Here is a 20610-nt window from a genome sequence, read left to right as displayed (position 1 = left end):
AGAGCAGTTTAATTAAAGATTAAACATTTCCTCCACAAATTTACCCCCAGTCTGCCAGATGGCTGTGGTAGGAGGTTGATATACAGAGCTATTCAGACTGCTGCCTCTCTCTGCTCTATTCAGACTGCTGCCTCTCTGCTCTGTTCAGACTGCTGCCTCTCTGCTCTGTTCAGACTGCTGCCTCTCTCTGCTCTATTCAGACTGCTGCCTCTCTCTGCTCTGTTCAGACTGCTGCCTCTCTGCTCTGTTCAGACTGCTGCCTCTCTCTGCTCTGTTCAGACTGCTGCCTCTCACTGCTCTGTTCAGACTGCTGCCTCTGCTCTGTTCAGACTGCTGCCTCTCTGCTCTGTTCAGACTGCTGCCTCTCACTGCTCTGTTCAGACTGCTGCCTCTCTGCTCTGTTCAGACTGCTGCCTCTCTCTGCTCTGTTCAGACTGCTGCCTCTCTGCTCTGTTCAGACTGCTGCCTCTCTGCTCTGTTCAGACTGCTGCCTCTCTGCTCTGTTCAGACTGCTGCCTCTCTGCTCTGTTCAGACTGCTGCCTCTCTCTGCTCTGTTCAGACTTCTGCCTCTCTCTGCTCTGTTCAGACTGCTGCCTCTCTGCTCTGTTCAGACTGCTGCCTCTCTGCTCTGTTCAGACTGCTGCCTCTCACTGCTCTGTTCAGACTGCTGCCTCTCTGCTCTGTTCAGACTGCTGCCTCTCTGCTCTGTTCAGACTGCTGCCTCTCTGCTCTGTTCAGACTGCTGCCTCTCTGCTCTGTTCAGACTCTGCTGCCTCTCTGCTCTGTTCAGACTGCTGCCTCTCTGCTCTGTTCAGACTGCTGCCTCTCTCTGCTCTGTTCAGACTTCTGCCTCTCTCTGCTCTGTTCAGACTGCTGCCTCTCTGCTCTGTTCAGACTGCTGCCTCTCTGCTCTGTTCAGACTGCTGCCTCTCTCTGCTCTGTTCAGACTGCTGCCTCTCTGCTCTGTTCAGACTGCTGCCTCTCTGCTCTGTTCAGACGCCCAGGGTCACATGTATTAGAAAGGAGCAGAAAGTGAATCATTTAAAGAAGTGACTAGACTCAGTAACATGGGAGTCATTTAAAGAAGTAACTAGACTCAGTAACATGGGAATCATTTGAAGAAGTGATTAGACTCAGTAACATGTGAATCATTTTAAGAGGTGTTCAGACCCAGTAACATGGGAGTCATTTAAAGAAATGACTAGACTCGGTAACATGGAAATCATTTAAAGAAGTGACTAGAAAGTTACAGGGGAATCATCTATGGCTGGTTTTTAAGCACAGAGGAGAGTTTTTCATGATTAGTGACGGTCTTGTTTTTTCCTCCCTGAATATTCAGATCTCCCACTAAAGGCTTCTCGTCTGAATTTTTTGACAAACAAAGAAATATGGTAATTCCTATAATTGCATCACTTCAACGATTCCTGTTCTCCTGAGATATTGCGCTGACTATCGTAATTTAAAAATAATCACATTTTAGGTTTTGAGTTTTCCTCAAAAGAAGTCTTCCACTTCAGAAAGCATTGCATTAAGAAGGGTTTTACAATCGCATCGCTCTGACTTTCAGACACATTATTCCCCTGTTCATCACAACACGTTAGTCAACACTTCTGCTGCGTTGGCGTAGTTAACCCTTAACTGGCTGGCTGGGACTCTGGTTTTATTTTCACACAGGTCTCTTTATTGTTGTTAAATGAGTGAGATTTAACGTCTGTATTTTAGCTCATTGATTGTTTTGTCTGTCCTGCATAACAAATAAATCAACCTTGTGGTTTTACTGTTGGAAGTTTAGGATTATGATCTCCAGCCGAGGCAAACCAAAGACTGTAAAAGGTAAACTACAGTCCTTCTAGGTGTTGTACTGGTTCACTATAGAAACAGGAAATGGGGGTTAGGGGTAACGCCTTGCGGTAAACTACAGTCCTTCTAGGTGGTGTACTGGTTCACTATAGAAACAGGAAATGGGGGTTAGGGGTAACGCCTTGCGGTAAACTACAGTCCTTCTAGGTGGTGTACTGGTTCACTATAGAAACAGGAAATGGGGTTAGGGGTAACGCCTTGCGGTAAACTACAGTCCTTCTAGGTGGTGTACTGGTTCACTATAGAAACAGGAAATGGGGGTTAGGGGTAACGCCTTAGAAACGGTAAACTACAGTCCTTCTAGGTGGTGTACTGGTTCACTATAGAAACAGGAAATGGGGGTTAGGGGTAACGCCTTGCGGTAAACTACAGTCCTTCTAGGTGGTGTACTGGTTCACTATAGAAACAGGAAATGGGGGTTAGGGGTAACGCCTTGCGGTAAACTACAGTCCTTCTAGGTGGTGTACTGGTTCACTATAGAAACAGGAAATGGGGGTTAGGGGTAACGCCTAGGTGGTGTACTGGTTTGAAACGGTAAACTACAGTCCTTCTAGGTGGTGTACTGGTTCACTATAGAAACAGGAAATGGGGGTTAGGGGTAACGCCTTGCGGTAAACTACAGTCCTTCTAGGTGGTGTACTGGTTCACTATAGAAACAGGAAATGGGGGTTAGGGGTAACGCCTTGCGGTAAACTACAGTCCTTCTAGGTGGTGTACTGGTTCACTATAGAAACAGGAAATGGGGGTTAGGGGTAACGCCTTGCGGTAAACTACAGTCCTTCTAGGTGGTGTACTGGTTCACTATAGAAACAGGAAATGGGGGTTAGGGGTAACGCCTTGCGGTAAACTACAGTCCTTCTAGGTGGTGTACTGGTTCACTATAGAAACAGGAAATGGGGGTTAGGGGTAACGCCTTGCGGTAAACTACAGTCCTTCTAGGTGGTGTACTGGTTCACTATAGAAACAGGAAATGGGGGTTAGGGGTAACGCCTTGCGGTAAACTACAGTCCTTCTAGGTGGTGTACTGGTTCACTATAGAAACAGGAAATGGGGGTTAGGGGTAACGCCTTGCGGTAAACTACAGTCCTTCTAGGTGGTGTACTGGTTCACTATAGAAACAGGAAATGGGGGTTAGGGGTAACGCCTTGCGGTAAACTACAGTCCTTCTAGGTGGTGTACTGGTTCACTATAGAAACAGGAAATGATGCTTCAATGAGATGTCCCGGCTCACACATGCCAAGAATACTTCCTTACTGCACAACCGATATGACTTATTATATATATTATTATATTAGTATATCTTATTATTATATTATTATATTATTATATTATTATGTATAAATATTATTATATTATTATTCTATTATTATGTATAAATATTATTATATTAGTATATCTTATTATTATATTATTATGTATATATGTTACTATATTATTATGTATAAATATTATTATATTATTATTATATTATTATTATTATATTATTATATTATTATATATATATTATTATATTATTATTATATTATTATGTATAAATATTATTCTATTATTATTATATTATTATGTATAAATATTATTCTATTATTATTATATTATTATGTATAAATATTATTCTATTATTATTATATTATTATATATATATTATTATATCATTATTCTATTATTATATATATATTATTATATTATTATTATATTATTATATAGTTATTATTATATTATTATTATATTATTATATAGTTATTATTATATTATTATTATATTATTATATATATATTATTATATTATTATTATATTATTATATATATATTATTATATTATTATTATATTATTATATATATATTATTATATTATTATTATATTATTATATATATATTATTATATTATTATATATATATTATTATATTATTATAATATTGTTTTATATATAGTATTATATATATGATTATTATATTATATATAGTATTATATATTATTATTATATTATATATAGTATTATATTATTATTATATTATTATATATATATTATTATATTATTATATATATATTATTATATTATTATTATTATTATATTATTATTATTATATTATATATTATATTATTATATTATATTATATATATATTATTATATTATTATAATATTGTTTTATATATAGTATTATATATATTATTATTATATTATATATAGTATTATATTATTATATTATATATAGTATTATATTTATTATTATTTTATTTTATTATTATATTACAATGCACTGTAATAGCACAATAATTAATTTTTATTTTACTTATTTTATTCATCTGTTATTTTACCAGGTAAGTTGACTGAGAACACGTTCTCATTTGCAGCAACGACCTGGGGAATAGTTACAGGGGAGAGGAGGGGGATTAATGAGCCAATTGTAAACTGGGGATTATTAATAATGCATTATACCTGCAAGCTTCAAGTAGAACACTTTCAATAACTGATATGTGGTGGTTTCTCCTACTTAACTTTTTGAATACACTGATTGTTAGTAACTTTGGATAAAAACGTAAAATGTAAAGTCTTACCAAATGAAGTGACCTCGTCTTCTCTCCCCTAGGTCCACAACAGGAACCTCCTCTCCCTGGACTTTGACCGTATCACACGTACAGAGAAGGTTTACGACGACCACAGGAAGTTCACGTTAAGGATCCACTATGACCACGCCGGACGGCCGACGCTCTGGGCCCCCAGCAGCCGTCTCAATGGGGTCAACGTCACATACTCCCCGGGCGGACACGTGGCCGGCATCCAGCGAGGAACCATGTCTGTACGCATGGAGTACGACCAGAATGGTCGAATCACGTCGCAGATCTTTGCCGATGGGAAGTCATGGACCTACACTTACCTGGAGAAGGTAAAAAACACCTCTAGTATTCCATATACCGCTTGATGTATACCATGTTGTGTCTGAATTCAAAATGGATTCAACATATTTATATTATATTTAATTTACATAATTATTCACACCCCTGAGTCAATACATGTTGGAATCACTGTTGGCAGTGATTACAGCTGTGAGTCTTTCAAGATTACATTTTGTTCAGTTTTACTTTAGTGCCTTGTTGCAAACAGGATGCATATTTTGGAATATTTGTATTCTGTACAGACGTCCTTCTTACCACTCTGTCATTTAGGTTAGTATTGTGGAGTAACTACAATGTTGGTGATCCATCCTCAGTTCTCTCCTCTCACAGCCATTAAACTCTGTAACTGTTTTAAACTCACCATTGGCCTCATGGTGGAATCCCTGACCGGTTTCCTTCCTCACCGGCAACTGAGTTAGGATACCTGTATCTTTGTAGTGACTGGGTGTATTGATACACCATCCAAAGTGTAATTAATAACTTCACCAGGATCAAAGGGATATTTTATGTCTGATTTATTATTTTTACCCATCTACCAATAGGTGCCATTCTTTTTTGATTCATTGGAAAACCTCCCTGGTCTTTGTGGTTGAATCTGTGTTGTGAAATTCACTGCTCGACTGAGGGGCCTTACAGATCATTGTATGTGTGGGGGTACAGAGATGAGGTAGTCATTAAAACATCATGTTAAACACTATTATTGCACACAGAGTGAGTCCATGCAACTTATTATATGACTTGGTAAACACACGTTATATTATATTATAAACACATGTTATATTATAAACACATGTTATATTATATTATAAACACATGTTATATTATAAACACATGTTATATTATATTATAAACACATGTTATATTATAAACACATGTTATATTATATTATAAACACATGTTATATTATAAACACATATTATATTATAAACACATGTTATATTATATTATAAACACATGTTATATTATATTATATACTCCTGAATTATTTCCATAACAAAGGAGTTGAATTCTTATTGACTCAAGACATTTTCATCTTTTCGTTTTTTTAATACATTTGTAAAAAAAAAAAAAAAAAAAAAAATTTAAACATAATTCCACTTTGGCATTATGAAGTATTGTGTGTAGGACAGTGACAGAAAATCTCAATTTAATCCATTTGGAAATTCAGGCTGTAAAACAACTACATTTGTAAAAAATCAAGGAGTGTGAATACTTTCTGAAGGCTCTTGAATCCTTTGAACTGCCTAGTGAAGAACATTTCAATACATATTTAATTAGAAGAGAGATCCTCAGAGAATAGGAAACACAATTGTATGAACCCTCCACATAAAATACACTGAAAGTCATGATATATAGACCTACTGTACTTTAAAGGTAGACATCGGCAGGGTTCAGTAGGTACACGGTGTACTGAGGGTTTGAAAATAATGGAGAACGCCTGCTCTACTACAGATACATGTCAAAGACATACAGGCTGGGTATTGTAATAGAAAATGGGATTGATATTTCAGTGGCAAGTAGCAGCAAGAGGCCCTTAAAAGCAGATTTAAGATTTCTGGTTCAAAGTTTCCTTTTAAATCCTCCTGTCTACTGTACTCTTAGCTTTGCGCTGCGTTATCTGGCCTCTGTCTGTTTGAGAGATGTGTAGAGAGCTGTAATTAAGGACTGTTTCTCTGTCTTTCTCTCTTTCTCTCTTTCTCTCTGTCTCTCTGTTTCTCTGTTTCTCTGTCTCTCTGTCTCTCTGTCTCTCTCTCTTTCTCTCTGTCTCTCTGTCTCTCTGTTTCTCTGTTTCTCTGTTTCTCTGTTTCTCTGTTTCTCTGTCTCTCTGTCTCTCTGTCTCTCTGTTTCTCTGTCTCTCTGTTTCTCTGTTTCTCTGTCTCTCTGTCTCTCTGTTTCTCTGTTTCTCTGTTTCTCTGTTTCTCTGTCTCTCTGTATCTCTGTCTCTCTGTCTCTCTGTCTCTCTGTTTCTCTGTTTTCTGTCTCTCTGTCTCTCTCTAGCAATATGTATACATCCATTATACATTGTTAGTGCAGACAGCTTGACAGGGCCGTTGCCCCTAAAATAGACTCTGATGAGCAGAAAGGAATGAAATGTCACTTTCACATTGTTAATTAAAGTTGGGATCTTTGGGGAGACAGAAAGAACAACGTACAGTACAGGTTTTACCATTTAATTTAACAAAATGGCCATCCCATTAGTGGTCTGAAGTCAGTTTAGCAGCTCTTAAGTGTCTGATTCAAAGCTGGAATGATAGCCTGCTGTGACAGCAGACTGCACAGTGATTTAATTATTTGCCAACCCAATACTTTCTTACCCGATTGAAGCCATAAAAACTGTTGTTGAATCTCACAGCTTGGCTCCTGACTTAAATGCGTAACACACTTCGGTAGAGTCTGGCTGTTTTTGTCGCGTTTGACATTTGTATGTCTTTTTTATACCTCTTGTGCATGTCTCTAGCAGCTTGTGTAATGTATGGATACAGTATGTTTAGCCAGTGCAGTATTGTCTGTAGGTACTCAGGAAAAGGGCTTGAAAGGAAACTATAGAAAATAACCCCATAATAAAATGACTCTTGTCAATTTACCTCACAGCATTCCTAATGTCTAACATCTTCTCTCCTGTGTAGTGTGCCCTTTAAAGAGCACAATCCTTTGGGCCTTCTTCAAATGCAGTGCACTATATAGGGAATAGGGCGCCATTTTAGCCGCCGCCATTGGTGACCCACTCTCCTCTCTACTCCTCAGTCCATGGTACTGCTCCTCCACAGTCAGCGTCAGTACATCTTTGAGTTCGACAAGAACGACCGTCTCTCCTCTGTGACCATGCCCAACGTGGCCCGCTTCACCCTGGAGACCACCCGCTCCGTTGGTTACTATAGGAATACGTACCGCCCCTCCGAGGGGAACGCGTCGGTACTGCAGGACTACAGTGAAGATGGTCAGCTGATGCAGACTAGCTACCTGGGCACAGGGCGCAGGGTGATGTATAAGTACGGCAAGCTGGCCAAGCTACTGGAGATGCTCTACGATACCACACGCATCGCGTTCACCTACGATGAGGCGGCAGGGATGCTGAAGGTGGTGAACCTGCAGACTGAAGGAACCACCTGCACTATAAGGTACTGTGGTTGGGATAGGGTTAGGTTAGGGTTGGGTTGGTGTTAGGGTTAGGTTGGTGTTAGGGTTAGGTTAGGGTTGGGTTGGGTTGCTGTTAGGGTTAGGGTTAGGGTTAGGTTAGGTTAGGTTAGGTTAGGTTAGGTTAGGGTTGGTGTTGGTGTTGGTGTTAGGGTTGGGTTAGGGTTGGGTTGATGTTAGGGTTAGGTTAGTGTTAGGGTTGGGTTAGGGTTGGGTTATGGTTATGGTTAGGGTTGGGTTAGGGTTAGGGTTAGGTTAGGGTTGGGTTAGGTTACTGTTTGGGTTAGGGTTGGGTTAGGGTTAGGTTTGGGTTAGGGTTGGGTTGGGTTGGGTTAGGGTTGGGTTGGGTTAGGGTTGGGTTAGGGTTGTGTTAGGTTCGTGGTTTGGTTAGGGTTATGTTAGGGTTAGGTTGGGTTGGGTTGGGTTGGGTTTGGTTAAGGTTAGGGTTAGGTTGGGTTGGGTTGGGTTGGGTTCGTGGTTTGGTTAGGGTTGGGTTGGGTTAGGGTTGGGTTAGGGTTGTGTTAGGTTCGTGGTTTGGTTAGGGTTAGGTTAGGGTTAGGTTGGGTTGGGTTGGGTTGGGTTTGGTTAAGGTTAGGGTTAGGTTGGGTTGGGTTGGGTTGGGTTCGTGGTTTGGTTAGGGTTGGGTTGGGTTAGGGTTGGGTTAGGGTTGTGTTAGGTTCGTGGTTTGGTTAGGGTTATGTTAGGGTTAGGTTGGGTTGGGTTGGGTTGGGTTTGGTTAAGGTTAGGGTTAGGTTGGGTTGGGTTGGGTTGGGTTCGTGGTTTGGTTAGGGTTGGGTTGGGTTAGGGTTGGGTTAGGGTTGTGTTAGGTTCGTGGTTTGGTTAGGGTTAGGTTAGGGTTAGAGTTGAGTTAGGTTAGGGTTGGGTTGGGTTGGATTAGAGTTATTTGAACAACTTGGTACATGCAGATATATACAGTACCAGTCAAAAGTTTGGACACTCATTCAAGGGTTTTTCTTTATTTTTTACTATTTTCTACATTGAATAATAGTTGAGACATCAAAACTATGAAATAACACAAGTGGAATCATGAAGTATCCAACAATTTGTTCAAACAAATCAAACTATATGTTATATTTGTGATTCTTCAAAGGAGCCACCCTTTACCTTGATGACAGCTTTGCGCATGAATGAGTCAGTCAGTAACATAATAAAAACATGGACTGGAGTACTGACTGTATCAGTCAATAACATAATAAAAACATGGACTGGAGTAGTGACTGTATCAGTCAGTAACATAATAAAAACATGGACTGGAGTAGTGACTGTATCAGTCAGTAACATAATAAAAACATGGACTGGATTAGTGACTGTATCAGTCAGTAACATAATAAAAACATGGACTGGAGTAGTGACTGTATCAGTCAGTAACATAATAAAAACATGGACTGGAGTAGTGACTGTATCAGTCAGTAACATAATAAAAACATGGACTGGAGTAGTGACTGTATCAGTCAGTAACATAATAAAAACATGGACTGGAGTACTGACTGTATCAGTCAGTAACATAATAAAAACATGGACTGGAGTAGTGACTGTATCAGTCAGTAACATAATAAAAACATGGACTGGAGTACTGACTGTATCAGTCAGTAACATAATAAAAACACGGACTGGACTAACATTAATGTTCACTACACTACAGGTACCGTCAGATCGGCCCACTCATCGACAGGCAGATCTTTAGGTTCAGCGAAGAGGGGATGGTCAACGCACGCTTCGACTACGTCTATGACAACAGCTTCCGGGTCACCAGCATGCAAGCGGTGATCAACGAGACTCCTCTCCCCATTGACCTGTATCGCTACGATGACGTGTCGGGGAAGACGGAGCAGTTTGGGAAGTTCGGGGTCATCTACTACGACATCAACCAGATAATCACCACGGCCGTGATGACACACACCAAACACTTCGATGCCTACGGCCGCGTGAAGGAGGTCCAGTACGAGATCTTCAGGTCACTCATGTACTGGATGATGGTGCAGTACGATAACATGGGGCGCGTGGTCGCCAAGGAACTCAAGGTTGGTCTGGTCAGCTCTTTCTTTCTGTGCTGTTTGCTTTAGGATGTCTTGTAGGTCATCTCCCAAGAGTCACTCACAGGATAAAACAGACAAGTAGACAGTAGAATTAGACACATTTGAAGTATATAACAGCAAATGTCTTCTTCTTTGTTATCAGAACATCGTTCGAACGGTTTACGTGAGTCATATAACAGACTCTCTGATCCAGAGCCACGACAGTAGTGAGTCATTTAACAGACTCTCTTATCCAGAGCCACTACAGTAGTGATCATTTAACAGACTCTCTGATCCAGAGCCACTACAGTAGTGAGTCATTTAACAGACTCTCTTATCCAGAGCCACTACAGTAGTGAGTCATATAACAGACTCTCTTATCCAGAGCCATTACAGTAGTGAGTCATATAACAGACTCTCTCATCCAGAGACACTATAGTAGTGAGTCATTTAGCAGACTCTCTGATCCAGAGCCACTACAGTAGTGAGTCATTTAGCAGACTCTCTGATCCAGAGAGACACTATAATAGTGAGTCATTTAGCAGACTCTCTGATCCAGAGACACTACAGTAGTGAGTCATTTAGCAGACTCTCTGATCCAGAGCCACTACAGTAGTGAGTCATTTAACAGACTCTCTCATACAGAGACACTATAGTAGTGAGTCATTTAGCAGACTCTCTGATCCAGAGCCACTACAGTAGTGAGTCATTTAGCAGACTCTCTGATCCAGAGCCACTACAGTAGTGAGTCATTTAGCAGACTCTCTGATCCAGAGAGACACTATAATAGTGAGTCATTTAGCAGACTCTCTGATCCAGAGACACTACAGTAGTGAGTCATTTAACAGACTCTCTGATCCAGAGCGACTGTAGTAGTGAGTCATTTAGCCTTGATCAAGAGCACATTTTTTCAACTAGTTGGCTCGGGAAAAACATTTTGGTGACTGGCTCAACGATCTTAAACGCTAGGCTACCTGCCGCAGGTAGTGTTCTGAGATGGGTTCATTTTACCAGACTTAATAAACCGGGTGGTTCGAGCCCTGAATTCTGATTGGCTGAAATCCTGTGGTATATCAGACCATATACCATACTGGGTATATTCCTGCTCATTACGTTGGTAACCAGTTTATATCAGCAATAAGGACCCTCGGGGGTTTGTGGTATATGGCCAATTTACCACGGCGAAGGCCTGTGTCCAGGCACTCCGCGTTGTGTCATGCATAAGAACGGCCCTTAGCCGTGGTATATTGGCCATATACCGCACCCCCTCCGGCCTTATTGTTGCTTAATTATAATCACATTTGATTGATTGATTAAGTAAGGATTTCTAAGGTGGGTCTGTACACCAACACCTATATATTGATCGACTGATTGATTGACAAATTCATGTTTTGTTTCTCTAAGGTGGGTCCGTATGCCAACACTACTCGGTATACCTATGAATACGATGCTGATGGGCAGCTCCAGGTAGTGTCTGTCAACGACAAGCCACTGTGGCGTTACAGCTATGACCTGAACGGTAACCTTCACCTGCTGAGCCCCGGGAACAGCGCCCGCCTCACGCCGCTACGTTACGACCTCCGAGACCGCATCACCAGGCTGGGAGACGTCCAGTACCGCATGGACGAGGACGGCTTTCTGAACCAGAGAGGGAACGAATTCTTTGAGTACAGCTCGCCTGGACTACTGGTTAAGGTAAGATAGTAGCAACACTCCATCACAGTTGATGCTTTATAAAACCACACAGTGGACACTTTCAAAAACAGCTCAAAACTCTTCCTGCTAGCCGATGCTCTGTCTTGAATATGTTCCTGCTAGCTGATGCTCTGTCTTGAATGTGTTCCTGCTAGCCGATGCTCTGTCTTGAATGTGTTCCTGCTAGCCGATGCTCTGTCTTGAATGTGTTCCTGCTAGCCGATGCTCTGTCTTGAATGTGTTCCTGCTAGCCGATGCTCTGTCTTGAATGTGTTCCTGCTAGCCGATGCTCTGTCTTGAATGTGTTCCTGCTAGCCGATGCTCTGTCTTGAATATGTTCCTGCTAGCCGATGCTCTGTCTTGAATGTGTTCCTGCTAGCCGATGCTCTGTCTTGAATGTGTTCCTGCTAGCTGATGCTCTGTCTTGAATGTGTTCCTGCTAGCCGATGCTCTGTGAGATCTGTTCTGTTCCCTATGGTCTTCGGATTCCTTTTATTCACACTTTGATTTTAATGTACTTTTAACGTAAGGTCAATCTTTTTAACGTAAGGTCAATCTTTTTAACGTAAGGTAAATCTTTTTAACGTAAGGTAAATCTTTTTAACGTAAGGTAAATCTTTTTAACGTAAGGTAAATCTTTTTAACGTAAGGTAAATCTTTTTAACGTAAGGTGTCCTCAAGTTTGGTATAAAAGGTGTTGATCAAATATAGTAACTCTTTTTTTCTTCTTTTATTGATTGATACGTTTCTTGTTAAGGTCTACAACCGGGTGAGCGGCTGGAGTATCCGCTACCGGTACGATGGTCTGGGTCGGAGGGTCTCATCTAGGTCCAGTCTCGGGCACCACCTCCAGTTCTTCTATGCTGACCTGTCCAGTCCCACCCGGGTCACTCACATGTACAACCACACCAGCTCAGAGATCTCTTCCCTCTACTACGACCTGCAAGGACACCTGTTCTCCATGGAGCTCAGTAGTGGGGATGAGTTTTATGTAGCGTGTGATACAATCGGCACGCCGCAGGCCGTCTTCAGGTGATTATGGGGGAGGGGGAGCGAATCTTAACTTAGTCATGATGTCAGTGGGAGGATAAGTTCACTTTTGGCTCAGTAGAAGATTAATATTGTTTTATCTCTGTTGTATTAATGTCAATGTCTCTATTTTCTCAAACTTGAAATAAAGTACAAATAATGTATGAAAATATGTATATATATTTATACCGTACCAGTCAGAAGTTTGGACACACTTTATTGTTACTATTTTCTATATTGTAGAATAATAAATGAAGACATCAAAACTATGAAATAACACATATGGAATCATATAGTAACCAAAAAAGTGTTAAATCAAAATATATGTTATATTTGTGATTCTTCAAAGTAGCCACCCTTTACCTTGATGACAGCTTTGCACACTCTTGGCATTCTCTCAACCAGCTTCACCTGGAATGCTTTTCCAACAGTCTCGAAGGGGTTCCCACATATGCTGAGCACTTGTTGGCTGCTTTCCTTCACTCTGCGGTCCAATGTCTTTTGGATGGGGCGTTAAAACGGGTGTCCTGACTCTCTGTGGTCACTAAAGAACCCATGGCACTTAACGTAAGAGTAGGGATGTTAACCCCGGTGTCCTGACTCTGTGGTCACTAAAGAACCCATGGCACTTAACGTAAGAGTAGGGATGTTAACCCCGGTGTCCTGACTCTCTGTGGTCACTAAAGAACCCATGGCACTTAACGTAAGAGTAGGGATGTTAACCCCGGTGTCCTGACTCTCTGTGGTCACTAAAGAACCCATGGCACTTAACGTAAGAGTAGGGATGTTAACCCCGGTGTCCTGACTCTCTGTGGTCACTAAAGAACCCATGGCACTTAACGTAAGAGTAGGGATGTTAACCCCGGTGTCCTGACTCTCTGTGGTCACTAAAGAACCCATGGCACTTATCGTAAGAGTAGGGATGTTAACCCCGGTGTCCTGACTCTCTGTGGTCACTAAAGAACCCATGGCACTTATCGTAAGAGTAGGGATGTTAACCCCGGTGTCCTGACTCTCTGTGGTCACTAAAGAACCCATGGCACTTAACGTAAGAGTAGGGATGTTAACCCCGGTGTCCTGGATAAATTCTCAATCTGGCCCTCATACCATCACGGTCACATAATCATCCCCAGTATCCGATTGGCTATTTCATCCCCCTCCTCTCCCCAGTAACTATTCCCAAGGTAGTTGCTGTAAATGAGAATGTGTTCTCAGTCAACTTACCTGGTAAAATAAGGGTTAAATATACAATTATAAAACTCATCCCAAACCATCTCAGTTGGGTTGAGGTCGGGTGATTGTGGAGGCCAGGTCATCTGATATAGCACTCCATCACTCTCCTTCTTGGCAGCACTCCATCACTCTCCTTCTTGGCAGCACTCCATCACTCTCCTTCTTGGTCAAATAGCCCTTACACAGCCTGGAGGTGTGTGCTGGGTAATTGTCCTCTTGAAAAACAATAGTCCCACTAAGTGTAAACCAGATGGGATGGTGTATCACTGCAGAATGCTGTTGTAGCCATGCTGGTTAAGTATGCCTTCAATTCTAAATATATCACAGAGAGTGTCACCAGCAAAGCACCCCAACACCATCACACCTCCTCCTCCTCCATGCTTCACGGTGGAAACCACATATCTACTCTTCGTCTCACAAATATTAAATATTATATTAGATGATTCCTTAATTGTCGTACAGAAGTGTTTTTGTTGCTTGTTTTATACAGTGACGTAATTTATCCGAAATGATTGCTGCTCTTGAAAGAACATCCTTTGAATGGAGGAACAGGGGTACGCTATATAGGGAACAGAGTGTCATTAAGGAAGTACCCCCTTGGACTCATTTTGGTGTTCTTTATTTCAGTGGCTCTGGCCTGATGATCAAGCAGATCCTCCACACTGCTTTCGGGGAGGTGTACCTGGACTCCAACCCAAGCTTCCACCTCATCCTGGGGTACCAGGGTGGTCTATATGAGCCCCTGAGCCGCCTGGTACACATGGGCCGGAGGGACTATGATACCATGGCCGGGCGATGGACCACGCCGGACCATGAGGTGTGGAGCAGGCTGAACGCCAACAACATAGTCCCTTTCAATCTGTACATGTTCAAGAACAACAACCCTCTCAGCAACAGCCTGGAGACCAAGTGTTACATGACAGGTCAGTCTGAGGAGGGAGGGATGGAGGGAGGGAGGGTGGGAGGGAGAGAGGGAGAGAGGAGAGAGGGAGGGAGGGAGGGAGGGAGGGAGGGAGGGAGGGAGGGAGGGAGGGAGGGAGGGAGGGAGGGAGGGAGGGAGGGAGGGAGGGAGGGAGGGAGAATTATTGTGTATATATTGGCAGAGGAACGGAATGGAGTGAATGAGAGAATGAGAGAGAGAAAGCAGTCACCATGCTGCAACTGTTCTGGTTTACAGTAAGACTACTGTTCTGGTCTACAGTAAGACTACTGTTCTGGTTTACAGTAAGACTACTGTTCTGGTCTATAGTAAGACTACTGTTCTGGTCTACAGTAAGACTACTGTTCTGGTCTACAGTAAGACTACTGTTCTGGTCTACAGTAAGACTACTGTTCTGGTTTACAGTAAGACTACTGTTCTGGTTTACAGTAAGACTACTGTTCTGGTTTACAGTAAGACTACTGTTCTGGTCTACAGTAAGACTACTGTTCTGGTCTACAGTAAGACTACTGTTCTGGTCTACAGTAAGACTACTGTTCTGGTTTACAGTAAGACTACTATTCTGGTCTACCTTAAGACTACTGTTCTGGTTTACAGTAAGGCTACTGTTCTGGTCTACCTTAAGACTACTGTTCTGGTCTACAGTAAGACAACTGTTCTGGTCTACATTAAGACTACTGTTCTGGTCTACAGTAAGACTACTGTTCTGGTCTACAGTAAGACTACTGTTCTGGTCTACAGTAAGACTACTGTTCTGGTTTACAGTAAGACTACTGTTCTGGTCTACCTTAAGACTACTGTTCTGGTTTACAGTAAGACTACTGTTCTGGTCTACAGTAAGACTACTGTTCTGGTCTACAGTAAGACTACTGTTCTGGTCTACAGTAAGATAATTGTCCTGGTCTACAGTAAGACAACTGTTCTGGTCTAAAGTAAGACTACTGTTCTCGTCTACAGTAAGACTACTATTCTGGTCTACAGTAAGACTACTGTTCTGGTTTACAGTAAGATAACTGTTCTGGTCTACAGTAAGACTACTGTTCTGGTCTACCTTAAGACTACTGTTCTGGTTTACAGTAAGACTACTGTTCTGGTCTACCTTAAGACTACTATTCTGGTCTACAGTAAGACTACTGTTCTGGTCTACCTTAAGACTACTATTCTGGTTTACAGTAAGACTACTGTTCTGGTCTACCTTTAGACTACTATTCTGGTCTACAGTAAGACTACTGTTCTGGTTTACAGTAAGATAACTGTTCTGGTCTACAGTAAGACTACTGTTCTGGTCTACAGTAAGACTACTGTTCTGGTCTACAGTAAGACTACTGTTCTGGTCTACCTTAAGACTACTGTTATGGTCTACAGTAAGACTACTGTTATGGTCTACAGTTAGACTACTGTTCTGGTCTACAGTAAGACTACTGTTCTGGTTTACAGTAAGACTACTGTTCTGGTCTACAGTAAGACTACTGTTCTGGTCTACAGTAATATAATTGTTCTGGTTTACAGTAAGATAACTGTTCTGATCTACAGTAAGACTACTGTTCTGGTCTACAGTAAGACTACTGTTCTGGTCTACAGTAAGAGAATTGTCCTGGTCTACAGTAAGACAACTGTTCTGGTCTACAGTAAGACTACTGTTCTGGTCTACAGTAAGACTACTATTCTGGTCTACAGTAAGACTACTGTTCTGGTTTACAGTAAGATAACTGTTCTGGTTTACAGTAAGACAACTGCTCTGGTTTACAGTAAGAGAACTGTTCTGGTCTACAGTTAGACTACTGTTCTGGTCTACAGTAAGATAACTGCTCTGGTTTACAGTAAGAGAACTGTTCTGGTCTACAGTAAGACTACTGTTCTGGTCTACAGTAAGATAACTGCTCTGGTTTACAGTAAGATAACTGCTCTGGTTTACAGTAAGAGAACTGTTCTGGTCTACAGTAAGACTACTGTTCTGGTCTACAGTAAGACTACTGTTCTGGTCTACAGTAAGATAACTGCTCTGGTTTACAGTAAGAGAACTGTTCTGGTCTACAGTAAGACTACTGTTCTGGTCTACAGTAAGACTACTGTTCTGGTCTACAGTAAGACTACTGTTCTGGTCTACAGTAAGACTACTGTTCTGGTCTACAGTAAGACTACTGTTCTGGTCTACAGTAAGATAACTGCTCTGGTTTACAGTAAGATAACTGTTCTGGTCTACAGTAAGACTACTGTTCTGGTCTACAGTAAGATAACTGCTCTGGTTTACAGTAAGATAACTGCTCTGGTTTACAGTAAGAGAACTGTTCTGGTCTACAGTAAGACTACTGTTCTGGTCTACAGTAAGACTACTGTTCTGGTCTACAGTAAGATAACTGCTCTGGTTTACAGTAAGATAACTGTTCTGGTCTACAGTAAGACTGTTTTGATGGGGTTGTTTGGACTGTGTCTGTATGTGAGGACATTGGCCCGTATTGATAACGCTTGTCGGAGTTGGAGGTCCCCCTGTTCATTCCATTATCATTTCAATATGATCTGAAAGACGAAACTGATCCTCGATCAGCACACTACTTTGAGACACTGTGAATATGGGCCATTGCGTGGCTGACTGAACTCATTCTAGAGGTCTGCACAACGCATCACCGGGGACAAACTACCTGCCCTCCAGGACACCTACAGGATAGCCATAAAGATCATCAAGGACAACAACCACCCGAGCCACTGCCTGTTCACCCCGCTATCACCCAGAAGGCGAGGTCAGTACAGGTGCATCAAAGCTGGGACTGAGAGACTGAAAAACAGCTTCTATCTCAAGGCCATCAGACTGTTAAACAGCCACCACTAACATTGAGTGGCTGCTGCCAACACACTGACTCAACTCCAGCCACTTTAATAATGGGAATTGATGGGAAATGATGTAAAATATATCACTAGCCACTTTAAACAATGCCACTTTATATAATGTTTACATACCCTACATTACTCGTCTCATATGTATATACTGTACTCTATACCATCTACTGCATCTTGTTTAAATACCCTACATTACTCATTTCATATGTATATACTGTACTCTATACCATCTACTGCATCTTGTTTAAATACCCTACATTACTCGTCTCGTCAGAGACGTTTCCACAGATCTCAGATCAGCTCTATGGCCCTCCACTAGACTGAAGGAGGAATGCTAAGTAGCCTGTTAGATATAACCACAGTGATTTCTTCTTGTTAGATAAAAAGTGCGTCCCAAAATGGCACCTTATTCCCTACATAATGTACTGGTCCGAAGTAGTGCACTATATAGTGAACAGGGTCCATTTGGAACGAAGCCTTAGCTCCCTCACCAGAGAGGTTTCTCGGGCTGTATTGTGATTGATGGCGCTGACATTTCCATTCCATTCAGCTGATTACCTGGGTCCTTTCATTGTCTTCAAACCCCCCAAAAAATCCTTATTTAAAACATCTCTGTCAGGTGCCACAATGCAGCCGTGAATAACTGAAGAGGTGCCTAAACGTGGAACCAAGAGAATAACCCCCTATTGGAGGGGGTTGACATAACAAATGACTCAATATCTACTCTGCTTCAGTCCCACTTTTATGCTCTTTTGGGGATGTGATTTAAAGCTGTTTCTGGGGATGTGATTTAAAGCTCTTTCTGGGGATGTGATTTAAAGATCTTCTGGGGATGTGATTTAAAGCTGTTTCTGGGGATGTGATTTAAAGCTCTTTCTGGGGATGTGATTTAAAGATCTTCTGGGGATGTGATTTAAAGCTATTTCTGGGGATGTGATTTAAAGCTGTTTCTGGGGATGTGATTTAAAGCTCTTTCTGGGGATGTGATTTAAAGATCTTCTGGGGATGTGATTTAAAGCTCTTTCTGGAATGTGATTTAAAGCTCTTCTGGGGATGTGATTTAAAGCTCTTCTGGGGATGTGATTTAAAGCTCTTCTGGGGATGTGATTTAAAGCTCTTTCTGGGGATGTGATTTAAAGCCCATTGTCAACTTATTAAGCCATGTTAGAAAAACACAGTTTGGTGGAAAAGCTACTATAAATAAAGCACCTGTGTCGACCAGGTGAATGTTTAATGATGTTTATGACAGGCTCTCTCTGAGAGGTGTCACCTGTGTTGATAACAGCCACCCAACCAGGGTGAGCAGTCCTGCACATGTAAGACTATAGGAGATGAATCATCATATCGTCTCTCCAGCGCTATTCAAGTACTAATCACAGCTAGCTTGTCCAAGGCCTGAGATCAAGTGTCCTGACTGTAGGCATGGAGTGGATCTTTGGACAGCCTTCTAGTGTGTACTAGATATTCTCTGCAACAGGTTTTGATTTGACGCCTCAGATCATAGTGTTTCCAGGGTCTACAATACATTGTGGTATGTGTGTATGATAATGATAAGCCTGTACTGTTTATTTGAAATGTATTTATCTCATCCCCTTTTCCCCAGATGTCAATAGTTGGCTGGTGACGTTTGGCTTCCAGCTGTACAACGTTATACCAGGCTACCGTAAACCTTCTACTGATACCATGGAGCCGTCCTACGAGCTAGTCAGAACACAGATCAACGCTCAGGAGTGGGACAGCACTAAGGTAATATCGGTCTACACTACTGTACTGGACACTCAGTCATCCATCCCTCCAATCCTCACTGATATCTCTGTCGCTCCCATCCATCCATCCATCCCTCCATTAATCCATCCCTCCATCCAACCATCAATCCATCCATCCATCCATTCCTCCATCCCTCCATCCAACCATCAATCCATCCCTCCATTAATCCATCCAACCATTAATCCATCCCTCCATTAATCCATTCAGCCATCAATCCATCCCTCCATTAATCCATTCAGCCATCAATCCATCCCTCACTCCAACCATCAATCCATCCCTCCATTAATCCATTCAGCCATCAATCCATCCCTCCCTCCAACCATCAAACCATCCCTCCATTAATCCATTCAGCCATCAATCCATCCCTCCCTCCAACCATCAAACCATCCCTCCATTAATCCATCCAACCATCAATCCATCCCTCCATCCAACCATCCCTCCATCCAACCATCCCTCCATCCAGCCATCAATCCATCCAACCATCCCTCCATCAATCCATCCCTCCATCCCTCCTTCCAGCCATCCCTCCATCCCTCCATCTCGCCATCAATTGTCGTGGAAATATTCAGTCAATAATAGTTCTCAAATACCGGAGCCTGTGAGTTCAAATAGACTTTATTACAATGTAATATAAGCCGAGCTGGTTCATGAACTCCCTTTCCATCATTGGCACACACTTTTTATACAGGTTTCATCCCTACATCACACACATAGTAACTCCTCTTTATGTTCTTGATTAACCCCCTCTGGCATTTAGCCACTGTTATATTTTTGCCTTGCACTAAATGATTAACCCCCTCTGGCATTTAGCCACTGTTATCTTTTTGCCTTGCACTAAATGATTAACCCCCTCTGGCATTTAGCCACCGTTATCTTTTTGCCTTGCACTAAATGATTAACCCCCTCTGGCATTTAGCCACCGTTATCTTTTTGCCTTGCACTAAATGATTAACCCCCTCTGGCATTTAGCCACTGTTATCTTTTTGTCTTGCACTCATTTCAGTTTGGTTTCACATTAGGGCATAAAAACACAAGAGCCATAGCAATGGTACAAAAATAACCAGACACGTTCACTCCCCAGACAGGGGCATATCTAATGGTGTCTAATGACCCAGATACACTTATAGAGAACACTCATCCTGCTGACTGCTACAAAATGTATAATGGGCACATATGTACTGGATAAT

At 41.7% G+C, this 20610-nt stretch overlaps 1 protein-coding gene across 1 annotated transcript in view; it reads left to right on the top strand.

Moving 5' to 3' along the window:
- tenm4 (teneurin transmembrane protein 4) overlaps positions 1 to 20610 on the top strand; it is a 484585-nt gene that overhangs the window by 442917 nt on the left and 21058 nt on the right. Inside the window, exons 29-35 of the mRNA XM_046293604.1 lie at positions 4447 to 4743; positions 7499 to 7872; positions 9552 to 9930; positions 11329 to 11619; positions 12377 to 12651; positions 14509 to 14804; positions 19260 to 19402. Coding sequence (XP_046149560.1) covers positions 4447 to 4743; positions 7499 to 7872; positions 9552 to 9930; positions 11329 to 11619; positions 12377 to 12651; positions 14509 to 14804; positions 19260 to 19402 — 2055 coding nt within the window. The remainder of the gene's footprint in view (positions 1 to 4446; positions 4744 to 7498; positions 7873 to 9551; positions 9931 to 11328; positions 11620 to 12376; positions 12652 to 14508; positions 14805 to 19259; positions 19403 to 20610) is intronic.

This window comes from Oncorhynchus gorbuscha, linkage group LG13 (genome assembly GCF_021184085.1).
Source record: "Oncorhynchus gorbuscha isolate QuinsamMale2020 ecotype Even-year linkage group LG13, OgorEven_v1.0, whole genome shotgun sequence".
NCBI classification, from domain to species: domain Eukaryota; kingdom Metazoa; phylum Chordata; class Actinopteri; order Salmoniformes; family Salmonidae; genus Oncorhynchus; species Oncorhynchus gorbuscha.
This window is presented reverse-complemented; position numbering and strand designations above follow the sequence as displayed.